This window comes from Leucoraja erinacea, chromosome 23, assembly GCF_028641065.1.
Source record: "Leucoraja erinacea ecotype New England chromosome 23, Leri_hhj_1, whole genome shotgun sequence".
NCBI lineage: Eukaryota > Metazoa > Chordata > Chondrichthyes > Rajiformes > Rajidae > Leucoraja > Leucoraja erinaceus.
The window spans coordinates 4,496,168-4,512,927 of NC_073399.1; the positions used below are offsets into that span (position 1 = coordinate 4,496,168).

Consider the following 16,760-nt stretch of genomic DNA (forward strand, 5'->3'; position numbering starts at 1 on the left):
GGTGCAGGCTCGAAGGGCCGAATGGCCTACTCCTGCACCTAATTTCTATGTTTCTAACTGCGTGGGTTTTCCCAGGTCCGGTTTCTACATTTCAAAAACGTTCAGGTTTGTATATCGGCCTGATATAAATAATTGTCCTAGTGTACAGGGAGTGGAATGGGGATCGCTGGTCGGAGAAAGGTGATAAAGTGGGCAGATTGGGTCTACAGATTAATATCGGGAAGAATAAATGGCCAGGGACGGAATAGTCAGTGGAGAAAGGGTGATTGTGGGCAGATTGTGCCTATTAACGTCAAACCTGCCTCCACATCTGCCCTCATTCACATTCCAAGTTTGCCAGTGACTCAATGTAGGAAACCACGAGGCTGCAGATGCTGCAGTCTGGAGCACAAAACAGACTGCTGGAGGAACTCAGTGGATCAGGCAGCGTCTATGGAGAGAAACCAACGTCATTTTGTGTCTGGACCCTTCTTGCGGTGCAGGCTCGAAGGGCCGAATGGCCTACTCCTGCACCTAATTTCTATGTTTCAGACTGGTGCAGGCATATGTTGGAAGATAGACACAAACTGCTGGAGTAACTCTGCGGGACAGGCAGCATCTCTGGAGGGAAGGAATGGGTGGCGATTTGGGTCGAGACCCTTTTTCAGACTGGAAGGTAAATCTGCTCCCAGAATGAGAGTTTTTTTTTAAATAACCAAAAATCTTGGGGTGAAAATGCTATTTGATTACAATAGAACAATGTTGCTTCTCATTGCTTTAATCTGCAGTACAACATGATGAATAGTTTAATCATTCATGTCTGAAATGATCCAATTCTTCTCTGCAACCAGCATTTGGCTGCCATGGCAAGTTCATTATTTGCTTCATTTAAAAGTTTTTCAATTCAGCCACTGACTGTGAAAACAGAAATCCCTTCACATCAAATTAGAGCAAACATCTGTGATATAGTACCTGCCAACAAAACCTAATTGGTTAAAAAACCCTTCTCCCTTTTAGCTCCCTCTTCTAGAAGTTCCACCACAGTTGCAAAATCAGGGTAATTGAGAACTCTATGTTCCACGCTCTCAAATGACTTGCTTCAATGGGACACAAGATAAATCACATTTTGAAGTGTGGGAGCGAGGGCTTTGTTACCTCCCCACAGGTGAACTCAACAGATATGAGAAGGAAATTAAAATTGCAGATGCCGGAATCCTGAAACAACAAATAGGAACGGCTGAAATGCTCCTGGGGCAGCCCGGTAGAGTTGCTGCCTTACAGAGCCAGAGACACAGGTTCGATCCTGACCATGGGTGCTGTCTGTATGAAGTTTGTACGTTCTCCCTGTGACCCGCCTGGTTTTTCCTGATTCCTCCCACACTCCCAAAGATGTACAGGCTTGTTGGTTAATTGGCTTCGGCAAAGATTGCAGATCACCTGGCAATTTAACCCATTGCTCTCAGAGAAGTTGCTGCGTTCATATCGGCAGTTGTGTTTCCCTGTGTTAGTGACCCACTCTGGCATGGTTTATTGGGCAAAAACTAAAGGCAGTTAACATAGGTGGAACTTTACCTTGTGTAAATGAGACAGTGAGTGAAATGGCAGATGCAAATGAATTGGTAATTGGTTTCTGAGTAATTTAGATGAAATAAATAAATCAACAGTATATACTTGCATAAGAACATAAGAAGCCACTGATCAGCCTTTTGAATTTATGCTAATGCATTTATTTTGGCCATACATTCTGAGTGTTATTGAATCTTTGATTTGCAGTTTCCTTCATTAACTATTCATATCTGCTAAATTTATGGAAGCTGACAAGTTGTGAAGGTGAAATAGTCAATGTTCAGTCACCGGGTTAAACCATCCAAGGAACGTGATCTTAACACTTTACGTAAACTGGTGCCAACAGACTGTGTCATATTTACTCATTAATTTCACAGTGTAAAACCAGCTGAGAGCACGATCCAAATGTGCATCTTATAAAAGTACCTAATTAAAAGGCAATTAGAAATAGGTCTTGATTAGGAAAGGAAAAACGCATCTCAGGTGACATGTTACCCAACATAATGTACCTCTGTAGCATCAAGTGATATTTGTGGATGGTTCAAACTGAGAAATCACACATAAAGTACGATGGCCTGTTCCTAGTAAACAAAGAAACATGTTTTGTTTGTGTATTTTTAAACTAAATGATATCTATTAATCTTTATACCAAAGTAAGTGATCTAGGTTGGATTGAATGAGTTTTTTTTTGTTCGTGTCATTTTATCGACGATTGTGCAAACTCTTCAGCTTAAATTTGCAGTAGGAGCGACACTCCAGCGAGCACCCACTTGGATGGCTTTTCCTTGGTTTTCAGATTAAAAGTCCAGACAAACGTTGGGCCTCGGAGGCGTGTTTTGTAAACCGGACATGGATACACACTGCGAATATCCTGCTTGTCAACTGGAATGGCTTTGATGAAAATAACTGGCATTGTCGGGGTCAGCTCCTTCAGACGGGCATCAGTAATAATTCCAGCCTGTGGAGAAAACAAAAGTTAAAATATGCAGCTTCAAGTATATGTCGCCTTACGTGGCCAGTGGATATGAGGCAAATGACAACTAAGCACATGAAGCGATATTCGGTAAATAACTCAGCGGGTCAGGCAGCATCCATGGAGGGAATAGATAGGTGACATTTCGGGCAGAACCCTTCTTCAGTACTACCCCACTGCCAAACCTCCAAAGCATGAAGAAAGGTCCTGACCCAAAACTTCACCTATCCCTTTCTGTTGCCCGACCCGCTGAGTTATTCCAGCACTTTGCTCTAAATCCAGAACCTGCAGTTCATTGCGTCTACATGAATCTTGTTCAAAAGCCTTTGATCTTCAGGAAAATGTCCCCACATTGTAACAGTGACTACAGTTTCCGAAGCACCAAATTGGCTTCAAGAGCTTTGAGGCATGCTGAGGTCACGAAATGCACTCAGCAAATGCGATTTATTTTTTTACGTGATAATCTGTGAAGGAACAAGTGACCCTCCACTTCTACACGCACAATTCAGGCCAGGTATCGTTGCATCAAAACTGTCCTTTCAGCATTGTGCTTCAGAAGTGATTCTTCACGCGAGACACATTTTAAGCATTTGGCCAGGGAAAGGATCGCACAGTACTGAGCCAGCGATAAGGCGCCAGTGGCTTATCAGCAAAGCTGAATGCGAAGATTGGGGGGGGGGGGGGGGGGGGGATGTCAGTCTCGATCTACCCCACGATAGAAGGGGGAGCAGTTGTACAGTTTGATAGCCACGGGAGAAGAAGGATCTCCTGTGGCGTTCTGTACTGCATCTTGGTGGACCCACACAGTGACACTACCCAACACACATTAGGGCCAATTTTACTTTTTACATCAAGCCAATTAACCTACAAACCTGCACGTCTTTGGAGTATGGGGTAGAGATCTGGACACAATGGGATGAACGGGCTCCTCTGTTCTACGAATCAATTCAGGTCCATTTTGATGGAAACACGAGACCACAGATGCTGTAAAACCCAAGCAAAAAGACCCAACTGCTGCAGACTGAGGAAGTGTCCAGACCCGAAATATCATCCGTTCATTTTTCTCCACAGATGCCGCCTGACCTGCTGAATTCCTCCGGCACTTTGTGTTTTGGTCAAGGTCACTTTTAACGTTTATATACTATCCTAACTAATGGATTGCTTTCAAATACAAAGTGCTTTATATAAAATGTTTAAACTAACGTACAGTTCACATCAGTGTATGTATTTTCCTGGCGGTATGTGGCAGAAAGGCATACACGCACCATTAAAAAGTTAACCATTATTATTAACTTCCTGGCCATGTGACATGTATATTTATTACAGGTGCATGTTGGAGTATTTCTGCCCACAAAGGAAGCTGGCTTACAGGGTTTCTTTAGGTTCCAAGACTGTATTTGTGCATCGTGGCCAAACCCATGCATATATAATCAATGCAACAATTTATTACCAGATTTAATTCAGTTTGTCTTGTGGCTCATTAAATCCTTCTAATAATGCCTAGGGTCTGTTTGGAGTATTGCGGCCAATAGCTTTTGGAAAGGCTGAAAAGGATATTTACAAAAAGAACACAAAAGAGGGGCAGCACGGTGGCACAGCGGTAGAGTTGCTGCCTTACAGCGCTTACAGCGCAGGGAACCGGTGCGATCCTGGTGCTTGTCTGCTCGAAGTTTGTACATTCTCCCGTGACCAGATTGGGTTTCTCTCCATGATCTTCAATTTCCTCCTACACTCAAAAAACGTGCAGGTTTGTAGGTTAATTGGCCTGGTAAAAATTGAAAATTGTCCCTAGTGTGTGTAGGATAGTGTTAATGGGCAGGGATTGTTGTTTTGCGCAGACTTGGTGGGACGAAGGGCCTGTTTCCGCGCTGTATCTCTAAACTAAACAAAAGGACTTAGGTATACCGCAAACCAGATCTTTCCTGAGTACGATGAATAATTGGGAGATTTCATGTAAATAAGGACTGATAGAAGAATCTTAAATCCTTTTACACTCTCAATTTTATATTTTATATTTTTATATAAATCTGTGCTTATTAACTGCATATGTCCTAGCTTTTTAAAATCCATAGTTTTGTTTAGACCTGCCTTTTTTGTGGAAAGCACTTTGGGTTGCATTCAATTGTATGAAAAGTGCTATATAAATAAAGTTAGTATTATTAATATTATAAAACAGAGGACAATATTAACAATAATTAACAAAACAATGGCAGTCATCATCAATATAAAACATTTATGCAACTTGTTATCATTTGGAATATGCTGACTGCAGCATAGAATCAAGATTAGATTTATGACTTGTGTGTAAATTGATTGCATTTTTCATTTTACATTAAGCTGTTTGTATCCGAAAGCAATCCATCAGTTCGGATAGTAAATAAATGTTATAACTGATCTTGACCAAAACACAAAGTGCCGGAGGAACTCAGCGAGTCAGGCAGCATCTGTGGAAGAAAACAAACAGATGAAATTGATCACTTGGGTTGCTTATAACCCAGCGGTATGAATATTGATTTCTCTAACTTCAAGTAGCTTTTGCACCCCTCTCTCTCCGTCCCTCCCCCATCCTGGTCGTTGTCAATGTCATCCTGGTGAGTTTCATTGTCAGTGACTCGTTTTCATCTAGCCCACAGCTAACAATGGCCTGTTTCCTTTTCATTGTTACTTTTTTGCATGTCTTTCATTAATTTGTTCTATATCTCTCTATATCACCGTCTATATCACTCGTTTCCCTTCCCCCTGACTCTCAGTCTGAAGAAGGGTCTCAACCCGAAACGTTACCTATTCCTTCCCTCCAGAGATTCTGTCTGACCCGCTGAGTTACTCCAGCTCTTTGTGTCTATCTTTGGTTTGAACCAGCATCTGCAGTTCCTTCCTGCACAATTATGCTGTATTCCTACAATGATTATTCCACAAGTGACAGTGTGAGACTAGAGAGAAGAAATGGCATTTCAATCGAATCACAAAACTGGGCAACATTCAAAGAATATGTGTCCGAGGCAGCAGCAGCCATTTATTTTCCCCTCCAGTGTCAATACACAGCATTGCCTCGACTCAACCATGATCTGAGATTCCCGCGTAGGAATCTCACATCTTACTTGTACACGTTGACTGACAGTCTGGGATAATCAATGCAAAGGTTTGCAAGATTTTACCTCTGAGAGAATTGGACATGTGTAAAGGGCTTGTCCCACTTTCATGACCTAACTCACGACTTCTGCCGAGTTTGTCCTTGACTCGTACTCGCAGCATGGTCGTTACGAGGTCGTTACGAGGTCGTGATGCTGGTCGTAGGTACTCGTGGCATCAAGTAGGTCGGGGCGTTTTTTCAACATGATGAAAAATGTCCACGAGTAAAAAAGGTGGTGAATTAGGTCGCGAAAGTGGGACAGGCCTGTGTTTTGAATAAGCAAGTACTGCAAGGCACACAGAGTATATGATTCCACAGCCTCACGGTCTGCATGATGATACACATTGGAGTCACAGCTAGAAATTGAGCAGCAGCTTAAAGAGCTACCTGCATTGTACAGGGATGTCTATTGATCCCCCAACTATATTGTACAGAACTCACTATGTTATTCTTCAAAGAAACTCTACCATTTCTCTGAAATTAAGCCTACTAGAACTCTGTTCTTTAGTAATCCCTGCAAACTGGCATGGTCTTAGTGAAAAGCATCAGGCTGACCCATTAATCATCAGCCATGCTGTATACTTTCATAAAATTGATCAGGGTCATGTTACACTGGGTGGATATTGTTTTAACTGAGACAGATCATATCTCCTTGTTTATGACTCCGTCAATATAAGATTGAATTTTATGTTACTGAAAGCCTGGATCTATCACGCTAATACATAATCCACGCCCATTAATTTGCCTGTCATGACATTAAATATAATGTTCTTGGAGAATCAGTGGGGAGCTAGATTATATAAATGAGGAGACGCCAGATTAAAGCGGTCACGGTGGCGCAGCGGTAGAGTTGCTGCCCGACAGCGAATGCAGCACCGGAGACCCGGGTTCGATCCTGACTACGGGTGCTATCAATATGGAGTTTGTATTTTCTCCCCGTGACCTGAGTGGGTTTTCTCCGAAATCTTCGGTTTCCTCCCACACTCCAAAGACGTACAGATTTTTGTAGGTTAATTGGCTTGGTAAATGTAAAAATTGCCCCGAGTGGGTATAGGATAGTGTTAATGTGCGGGGATCGCTGGCCGGCGCGGACCTGGTGGGCCGATGGGCCTGTTTCCTCCCTGTATCTCTGAACTAAACTAAACTAAAAATGAGTTCCACCAGCTTTGAGCTCAGTTACTGACCCCAACCAAGGTGATGGAAGAAACATTACCCATGGTAGGAGATCACTGCTGAGTGTGTCTGACCGAATGCTTGCATTCGTGAGCATCAACTATGGGGAGAATTGAATCAACTCTCTCTTGCCAATTCTTACCCCACCCAATCCCTTCATCACTTTCGTGTTCAAGAAGGAACTGCAGATGATGGAAAATCGAAGGTACACAAAATTGCTGGAGAAACTCAGCTGGTGCAGCAGCATCTATGGAGCGAAGGAAATAGGCGACGTTTCGGGCCGAAACGTCGCCTATTTCCTTCGCTCCATAGATGCTGCTGCACCTGCTGAGTTTCTCCAGCAATTTTGTGTACCCTTCATCACTTTCACAGCTCTCTCTCCTCTACTCCACCAGTCTGTGGAAGCATCCTGACCTGAAACGTTATCTGTCTATTTCTCTCCACAGATGCTGCTCTACAGCACAGAAGCTGACAGACACAAAAAGCTGGAGTAACTCAGCGGGACAGGCAGCATCTCTGGAGAGAAGGAATGGGTGACGATGATCCTTTGATCCGTGTTTTCACACCTTAACCTTCCATGTCTCCATCTCCCGTGACACTCAGTCTGAAGAAGGGTCTTGACCCGAAATGTTACCTACTCCTTCTCTCCAGAGGTGCTGCCTGTCATGCTGAAAGTTACTCCAGCGTTCAGGAGTAGTCCATCTTCGGTGTAAATCAGCCTGCACTGCAGTTCCTTCATACTGATCTCACTTATCCCACCTCTTTCATACCCCCATCCCCTTAGCCACAAATACACCCGCCAACTCCCTCTTAAATAAGTCATGAAGTGGCGTGAACCCTCTGTGGTTGAGAGTTGAGATTCCCCTCTGAATGCCAAGTTAATGCACAAACAATTTTAAAGGATTTCCCCCTTATCCTTAAGCTGTGACCCCTTGTCCTGGACTTCCCTAACATCAGGAACAATCTTCCTGCTGAGTTACTCCAGCGTTCTGTGTCTATCTTCGGTGTAAATCAGCGTCTGCAGTTCCTTCCTACACTCACTTATCAACTCTTTCAGACCATGTTACAAATACACCCGCCAACAGTTAAAAGTCATGGAAGTCGTGAAGATGATGTGGTTGTAAATGTAACTCTCCCCAATGAATGCCAAGTTAATGCACAAACAATGTCAGCAGCCCTGGTTGGAAGGAAATCATGATGTATCCGTTTTTCCGCTCAAGTCAATGTTATCAGACTTGTCTGTCCCAGACACTTTCTGTCAAAGACTGAGACACTAGTTCAGAGATAGCAAACTGGAATTATTTTTCCAGACGTATTTATATTTCATGGTATTTTGGAGCTGGTGCCAATGTGGTCCATGTTTCACTGAAGATCATGACAACTCTGATCTGGACTGAAATGAATCAAAGTCATCCATCGCTCGACCTGACCTGAATTGTGATGAGGTGAAGGAGGTGAATAAACATTGTTAAGCAAGCTGGTAGTAGAATGATGTCGATGTTAAGCAAGCTGGTAGACCAGTCAGGTGGAGCGATGCATGACTCTTACTTCTCCCCACAACGATAATTGTCCAATACCTGTATAAGATTTCAGGAAATTTGTTTCCTGTGAATATATCTCAGAGTACCTGTACTGTTCCCAATGACACCCTCATTAAATAAAGTCACTGCTTGGCTCATATAGGCAGAGGGAAAACCTTCCTTGTGCAGGAAACATTGGATGAAGGAGCTCAGATAGTCAAATAAAATCATGGGAGACCCCTTCCACCCCTGCAACGGACTGTTCCAGCCGCTACGGTCAGGCAAACGCCTCCGTTGCCATGCAGTGAGAACGGAGAGGTTGAGAAGGAGTTTCTTCCCAGAGGCCATTCGGACTGTAAACTCCCATCTCACCAGGGACTAACTTTACTGAATGTTTTTCCTTCCAATATTTAATATGTATGTGTTTATGATTGTGTTTATAGTTTGTTTGGTTGTTTGTTTGTTTGTCTTTTTGCACAAAGTCCGCGAGCATTGCCACTTTTCATTTCACTGCACATCTCGTATGTGTATGTGACGAATAAACTCAACTTGACTTGACTTGAGCACAGTGCAGGAACAAGCCTTTCAGCACACAATGTCTGTGTGAAAGATGATGCCAAGATAAATGAATCTCAACAGCCTGCACATGATCCATATCTCACCATTCCCTGCATATCCATGTGCCTATGCAAAAGCCTCTTAAACACCACCATCTTATTTGCTTTCACCACCACCCTTGGCGACATGATCCAGGCACCCATCACCCTCTGTGTGAAAAACTTGTCCTGCGCATCTCCTTTAAACATTGCCCCTCTCACCTCAAAACTATGCCCTCTACTCTTTGATATTTCCACCCTGTAAACTCATTTGTACTCGCAGCTAAACGATACGAGCTTTGTAGAGCAAATATCAGCTAAAGAAGATATGGAAGTGTAGTGTGGCACTGGCAGTATAGCTCAGCAACACACAACAGCAGAATTATCCACACAATACAATGTTAGTATCACAAAACACCATGGTGGAATTTGGAGTTGGATAGCATGACAACAATCTACATCAGCAGGCAGAATACAGAACCTACCTATTGGAACGGGAATAGAATCTGCATGTGCTGTGGAACTAAAATACACTCATTTTGGACACAGTTCTATATTTAACAATTGCATAAAGTACTCAATTAAAACAAAATTGTGTCATAAATGCCAACATTTTTGCAAATCCTCAGAGCGCATTGGTAATGTGCCCAAATGGGGCACCCATACATGGTGTAATTAAAGGTTAATCCACACACAAATGCAAGCCATAAACACATTTTTTTGTGCAGTCGAGTATAACTAATTAGCTTCCTTCAATCAACTCGGCTAAATCCAGCAAATGCAATAGATCAAACCCAATGGATGTTTAACAGCCGGTGGTCAGACAGTCCTTTTCCGAGGCCATGAAAGTTACTCAAATCCTGCCTCCTCATGATTTAAGCTCCAGGAAACAAAAGATAATTGGAAGTATTTTTCATTGAAATCTATTGGTTACGGTCCATGATGTGTATTCCTTTAGCTCAGTGAAGATGATCCATAGTGTTACCTCGCCTGCCATGAAAGATCAATATTTCCTTTGTCACGTGTGCTATTTTATAGATTTTAGGGTCAGCCTTCCCCTTGGGATAACAGAAAGTTTTACAAGGAATTAGAGGAAACCCGTTGATCTTTGAATGTACGGAAGTGGTTACATTTAAAGTTTCAAGGAAAACAAAATTGTGGAGTTCTGCTGGCACAGCCGAGCACCAAATTACTAATGGAGTCGGCTAACAACAAGAAATATAAAATAAATCGACATGGATAGGACAGGTTTGGAGGGATATGGATGAAGTGTAGGCAAGTGGGACAAGTGTAGCTAGGACATTGTTGGCTGCTGTGGGCAAGTTGGGCCGAAGGGCCTGTTTCCACACTGTATCACTCTATGCTGAGGTACTGCAGGTTCACTCAAGATGCTGAGCTTCCAAAGCTATAATAACCAGATATTCCATGAAGGAATTTACTCTCATATTTAACAGAAGCATAACATTAACTTGAGAAATATGACATTGCTGCACCAAGTAAATGCTATGAATTAACATTGCTAAATCTGCACTCTAGGCATAGATATTGAATGAATATTTGTTGCTAGGCTAAACACAGCTTTGATCAGTGATGGTGCGACATCAAATCTACCTTTCTAGCATTGCAAATTACCAATGCAAACAGTACCATTTTTGTCATAGGGACTTTAGTTTGATGTTAAATATTCCTTTGCTTTTTGTGTCATATCCAATACACAATGTTCGATTAATACTAATTATTTTACAGCAGAGGTAACTTATGTGAAAAATTGGAAGCATCTTGCACTCTAGATCAGTGGTTCCCAACCTTTTTAGCTCATGGCCCCCTTGGGATCTTTTAATTTTTCTGTGCCCCCCCCCCCCACCCCCCTGACATTATTAGCGGAAAAAAAGTACTTCAATATTATAATACCTTCCATAAAAATATCAGTGTCTATTAATTGTACATATATTCTCTTTTATTCTATTCCACAAACATCAAAAATATTTCAACTACATTGATTTAAATTTATTAGAACTTAAATTTAGGAGGCAACATGGTGGTAGCTCTGTGGCCCCCTTCATTGAACCCTGTGGCCCCCTAAATCCCAAAATGTGTCTGTGGCCCCAGGTTTGGAATCACTGCTCTAGACAACTGAGCAACAAGATGGACTTCACTTGCTGTCATAGGCAGTGATAGAGGGTAGGCGGTAATGGGCTAGAAATGGGCCTTTTAACAACAAAGCAACAACACCAAGACTCACACAAACATCAACAATGTAATTGTGATTATCACAGTGTTTTCCTGTGTAACACCGCTCTGAAATTAACAGTGTTGATTTCATATCCGTATCATAATCATACTTTATTAGCCAAGTATGTTTTGTAACGCACGAGGAATTTGATTTGGCCTACAGTCATACCAATAAAATGCAAAAAAACATACAAAATACATTTTAACCTAAACATCCAGAAATCGGAGGTGCAAAGAGACTTGGGAGTGCTGATATAGGTTCTGTAAATAGTTAATCTGCAAGTCGAATCAGTAGTAAGGCAGGCAAACGCAATGCTAGCATTTTTTTCAAGAGGGCTGGAATACAAAAACAGAGATGTAATGCTGAGGCTCTATGAGGTGCTGGTCAGGCTGCATTTGGAGTATTGTGAGCTAGATAGATTCTTGATTAGTATGGGCGTCAGGGGTTATGGGGCGAAGGCAGGAGAATGGGTTTAGGAGGGAGACATAGATCAGACATGATTGAATGGTGGAGTAGCCTTGATCGGCCGATTGGCCTAATTCTGCTGCTGTCACTTCTGGCCTTATGACAAGTGGCAAGACAGGCCTTGTGGCAGAACGACCGTCGTGCCTTGTCCATCTCCTGGCAGTAGTCCGGGCTGGTCTACCATGGAATCTGAAGAGGGAAGTTGCCAAGTCCGGCCAAGGCTCATCCCCGAGGACCAGATAGCGGAGGGCGTGGGTGATGGTGGACAAAGGAACAAAGGGCCGGTAAGAGGACCTGGATCTTGCCTTCCGTTCCCCTCAAGGTCGGCTGCGGGAGGCACCGCCAGGGGCACAAAGGCTGACGGTGGCTCGCGAGGAGAGGGGCCACGGTTCACTGGGGCTGGGGGGGCCTGTTGCCAGGACAACGGCCCTTTATGGTCAGCTGCAGCTTGGACTTTGGAATGGCACCAACACATAGCGCCTCTTGTATATGGTCTCAGTGGGCCGTTTCTATATGGGTGTGAGGTGTTGCAATTTGGGAGATTGAATGTGGGGGAAAGTATACAGAAAATGGCAATATCCTGAACAGCAATGATGTGCAGAGGAATCTTAGAATCCAAGTTTATTGCTCACTGAAGGTAGCAGCGCGAGTAGATGGGGCAGTAAAGAAGATGGATGGCATGCTTGTCTTTTTTGCCACAGGCATTGAATATACGAGTTAGGAAGTTATGATGCAACTCGTCTGGACTTTGGTTAGGCTGCATTTGGATATTTGCTGCAGTTCTGGTCGCCCCATTACAGGACAGATGTGGAAGCTTTGGAGAGGGTACAGAGGAGTTTTACCAGAATGCTACCTGGATTAGAGGTTTCAGCCACAGCGAGAGGTTGGATAGACCTGGATTTGTTTCCTGGAGGTTGCGAGGAGATTTGATACAAGTGTAGAACATTATGTGAGGCATAGATAGGGTAGACAGTCAGAACATTTTTCCCAGGATAGAAAACGCACGGGAATGTGAATGTGGGTGAGGCAGCATCTATGGAGTGGTCGACAAAAATGCTGGAGAAATGCTTGAGTCTGAAGATGGGTCAAACTCAGACACAGATGCTGCCTCACCCGCTGAGTTTCTCCAGCATTTGTGTCTACATTGCCATTTTAAATAGTGTGCAATGGGCTTAAGCCAATCAAATTGCTCGTTCTTTACTGGAAACACACCGACAGGAAACTATTCTCATTGGTGAGTGTGGAGGAGTGTGACTTTATTTATTTATTTATTTATTTATCTGTCCATTCACTTATTTATTTATTTATTTATTTATTTATTTATTTATTTATTTATCCATTTATTTATCTATTTATTTATCAGTTTATCTATTTATTTATTTATTTATTTATTCGTCTATTTGTTTGTTTATTTATCTATTTATTTATTTATTTATTTATTTATTTATATTGCTTTAAAAAAAAATTTGAGCATGACAACTTCTGTCATCAGTGTAGAGCATGAGTATTTTGCGAAATGCCTGAGTCTCACACTCAATGCGTGAGAGTTGGCAGCCCTGTTGCTAATCACTGGAAATATACTTAACTTTTTGAACAGCAGCTTCAGTTATACAATACAAAATGGAAAACTGCAAAGAGCTTCAAACCTAGACACAAAATGCTGGAGTAACACAGTGGGCCAGGAAGCATCTCTGTAGACAATGGATAGGTGACGTTTCGGTTTGTGACCCTTCTTCAGACCCATTGAGTTACTCCAGCACTGTGTCTATCTTTGGTATAAACCAGCATTTGCAGTTCCTTCTTATTACAACATCTCCAGGTCATCCTGGAAGTATTGAAGTTTAGTGCAATGGTCACTTTAAGAGTTAATGACAATAATGACAATGACCTTGCCAAAGATAGACACAAAAAGCTAGAGTTACTCAGCGGGACAGGCAGCATCACTGGAGAGAAGGAATGAGTGACATTACTCCAGGTTTATGTGTCCATCTTCGGTTTAAACCAGCATCTGCAGTTCCTTCTTACACATGTAGTCCTTGCTCTTCGCCTGCGGCTGCATTTATGGTTTGAACCAGTGACAGATTTCAATGTGCGTGTTCTCACTGAAGCATGTACTTCCTCACAGGGCTTTAAATAAGGGAATGACCCTTTGCAGCTCAGATTGATTTTAAGTCATAAGATTCCTCCTTCGAGTAGCTTGTCCTTCTTCACATGCCCTGTGCTATCTGTCCCAGTGATACACATTGTAAGAATGTATCTATGCCTGGAAGCAGGGGCTTGTACAAGCATCTTTAAATCAGCTTACTGTCATCCAACACGGGCCACACTGATGGTAAATTCCTACAGTTGAAACAACCGGATTCTGAAGCAAAGCAGCAGAGAAAAAAAAATAGAGGAGTCATGTCGCAATAAGCCGGGAACATTAGCAATGGTAAGATCAGTAATGGCTGTGGTTACCACTCACAATCGTTTATGATTCCACACAAATTTGTGTAAGAGCAAGATTGCCAAGAAGCTAATCAATAATGTACTGCAGAGAAATCTGCTGATATTCATGCAAGGGCCATGTACAATGTAAGCTGCATTCAAATTGCCTTCATTATTTAAACTGCAGAGCTTTCCACCAATCCCAGATGAGTAACTCTCTAATAAATGTCACCCATTTTTCCCTTGATGTGATCTAAGCATTTTTTTTAATGCCAAAGGTGACCTACTGGGATAATTTTTTTTGGAACCGTCTCTCAGGGAGTCAGATCTAATACAACATGTTAAAATTGGCTAGATTAAAGGAAAATTAAACCTAACAGTGAAAAGTCTGAATCTTTGTTCCTATATGACAATGTTTTATTTTCATCACAACTTGCATCACTGTCCACTCCTCTCTGCTTCTCTTGTATAAGACATTGGTGAGGCCGCATTTAGAGTATTGAGTTCAGTTCTGGGCACCACGTTATAGGAAAGACGTTGTCAAGCTGGAAAGGGTGCAGAGAAGATTTACAAGGACGTTGCCAGGGCGAGAGGGTCTAGAAGGTTGGGTCGGCTGGGACTCTATTCCTTGGAGCGCAGGCGGATGAGGGGTGTTCTTCTAGAGGTGTACAAAATCATGAGGAACAGATCGGTTAGATGTACAGAGTCTCTTGCCCAGAGTAGGTGAATCATGGACCAAAGGACATAGGTTCAAGGTGAAGGGGAAAAGATTTAATAGGAATGATGGGTGTATGGAACAAGCTGCCAGTGGAAATAGTTGGGGCAGGGACTAACCCAACATTTGAGAAACAGTTAGACAGGTATATGGGTAGGACAGGTTTGGAGGGATATTGATCATATGCAGGCAGGAGGAACTAGTGTAGCTGGGACATGTTTGCCAGTGTGGGCAAGTTGGGCTGAAGGGCCTGTTTCCACACTCTATGATTTGCCATTGTATCATTGTTTTTAGATACAGTCATATTGGCCGTTTGTCTTATCTGCTATTATATGGTCTCCACTTTTGGCACCTATTTTATGTCAGAAGCTGATGGGATCAAGTGTATATTGTTGGGCATCATCTTTTTGATCGATAAAGGTAAATGGGGTTTCCCCACTGAGGCTGAGAAGCAGATTCATCAGGGACAAATTTCCCCCTCACTGCCCAGAACAGACACCTCATGGTTTTAACTCTGTGTGTGAAAATTGGTTGTGCTTTGAAATAAGCAGACAATCATTCTGCTGGACTGTAGCTCAACGCCATTATGACTAAGAAATATATTTTTCTTTTAGGATAGACAATGAAGGGGAGAATTTCCACTCTCACATAAGTGACAAACAAAATATTTGAACATTTGGCACAAATCTTAATGAATTGTCTAACATTGATATAATTATGCATAATTCCAGGAACAACCAAGTTCCATTGTAATTCAACTTAAAGATATGCCACAGTTTAAAGGAATTAAACATTTTCACAGAAGGTAGCAATGTTACAAAATTTTGAGATTTTAAAAATCAAGTCTGCAATTTATCCCATCAGATAAAGCATAAAAAGAAGTTTAATTTGACATCTAATTCACTTTCATATCTCAAGTATTTAAAAAAGTTATGGCCATTTTCATACTTGGAAATTAGCATCTTGTTCCCTATTGATTTTCTATGGACATAACAAAAAAGCTGTGATCGTGGACAGTCAAAAGCCCATAACTTTCTTAAAAATTAAGAGAACTGAATGAAATTTTCAGTTATCATAGATTGAAGCATTCTGAAACAAATATAAAATAATCTTACTTGGATGACCTGAAATTAAAGCATATAATTAGTTAGTTACCCAATTGTAGCTACTTCCAAACTTCAATTACTAGATCTAAACATCTATCCATTTCTTAAGAAATGATTAACATTTTTAAAAAGCCTAAGTGTCCAAATAATATTCACAAAGAATTCACAATAAAGCATGATTTTTAAATCTCATTTGCATTAATTTATAGGCCAAATGGAAGGAATTTAGTGTTCAATTGCTGTAAATTAATGGCCATTTAAATCAGCTTTTGAGTGGGATCCTGTGGAACACGCTGGTTTAGAATGTTCACATTACGGTAGATTTGAGCCCCCAAATGCCCAGAAAAATACTGTGGGATATAATGGGCTCCAAATTAGCTACTCGCAACATAAAACTTTGTATAAAGGGATCTTAAGAAGCGCTTTTTAATGTAAAAATAAACAACCTACCTTCCATTGTCCCCTGTATGAGATCCGACCCGTTGTCGGCGGTCGCGGGTTTAGAGGTTAATTTTTAACTTACTATAATAATTAAATAAACCCGTAAAATGTAAATATAGCTCCAGCAAGCAAAACTTCAAGTGATTTTTCGTCAGCAACTGAGGTAGGCTGAACAAGCTCGATTTGAACAGCCTAGGGAAAATCGCGTTTTAAACCCGCCCCCCTCTAAACGGCGCCATAATCACACACACGGACTGGGATAGATCTGCAGCGACGCTTAAGGTAGGTTTTGCAACATACCTACAGAAGGTAGACACAAAACGTTGGAATAACTCTGAAGGTCAGACAGCATCTCTGGAGAAAAGGAATAGGGGACGTTTTGGGTTGAGACCTTTCTTCAAACGTCACCAATTCCTTTTCTCCAGAGAGGCTGTCT

General features: G+C 41.9%; 1 protein-coding gene across 1 annotated transcript in view; it reads right to left on the reverse strand.

The window, feature by feature from the left end:
- Nucleotides 1-1,648: 1,648 nt before the first annotated feature.
- Nucleotides 1,649-16,760, reverse strand: part of LOC129708122 (dynein axonemal heavy chain 9-like) — a 295,482-nt gene continuing 280,370 nt past the window's right edge. Inside the window, exon 70 of the mRNA XM_055653686.1 lies at nucleotides 1,649-2,503. Coding sequence (XP_055509661.1) covers nucleotides 2,276-2,503 — 228 coding nt within the window. The 3' untranslated portion in view covers nucleotides 1,649-2,275. The remainder of the gene's footprint in view (nucleotides 2,504-16,760) is intronic.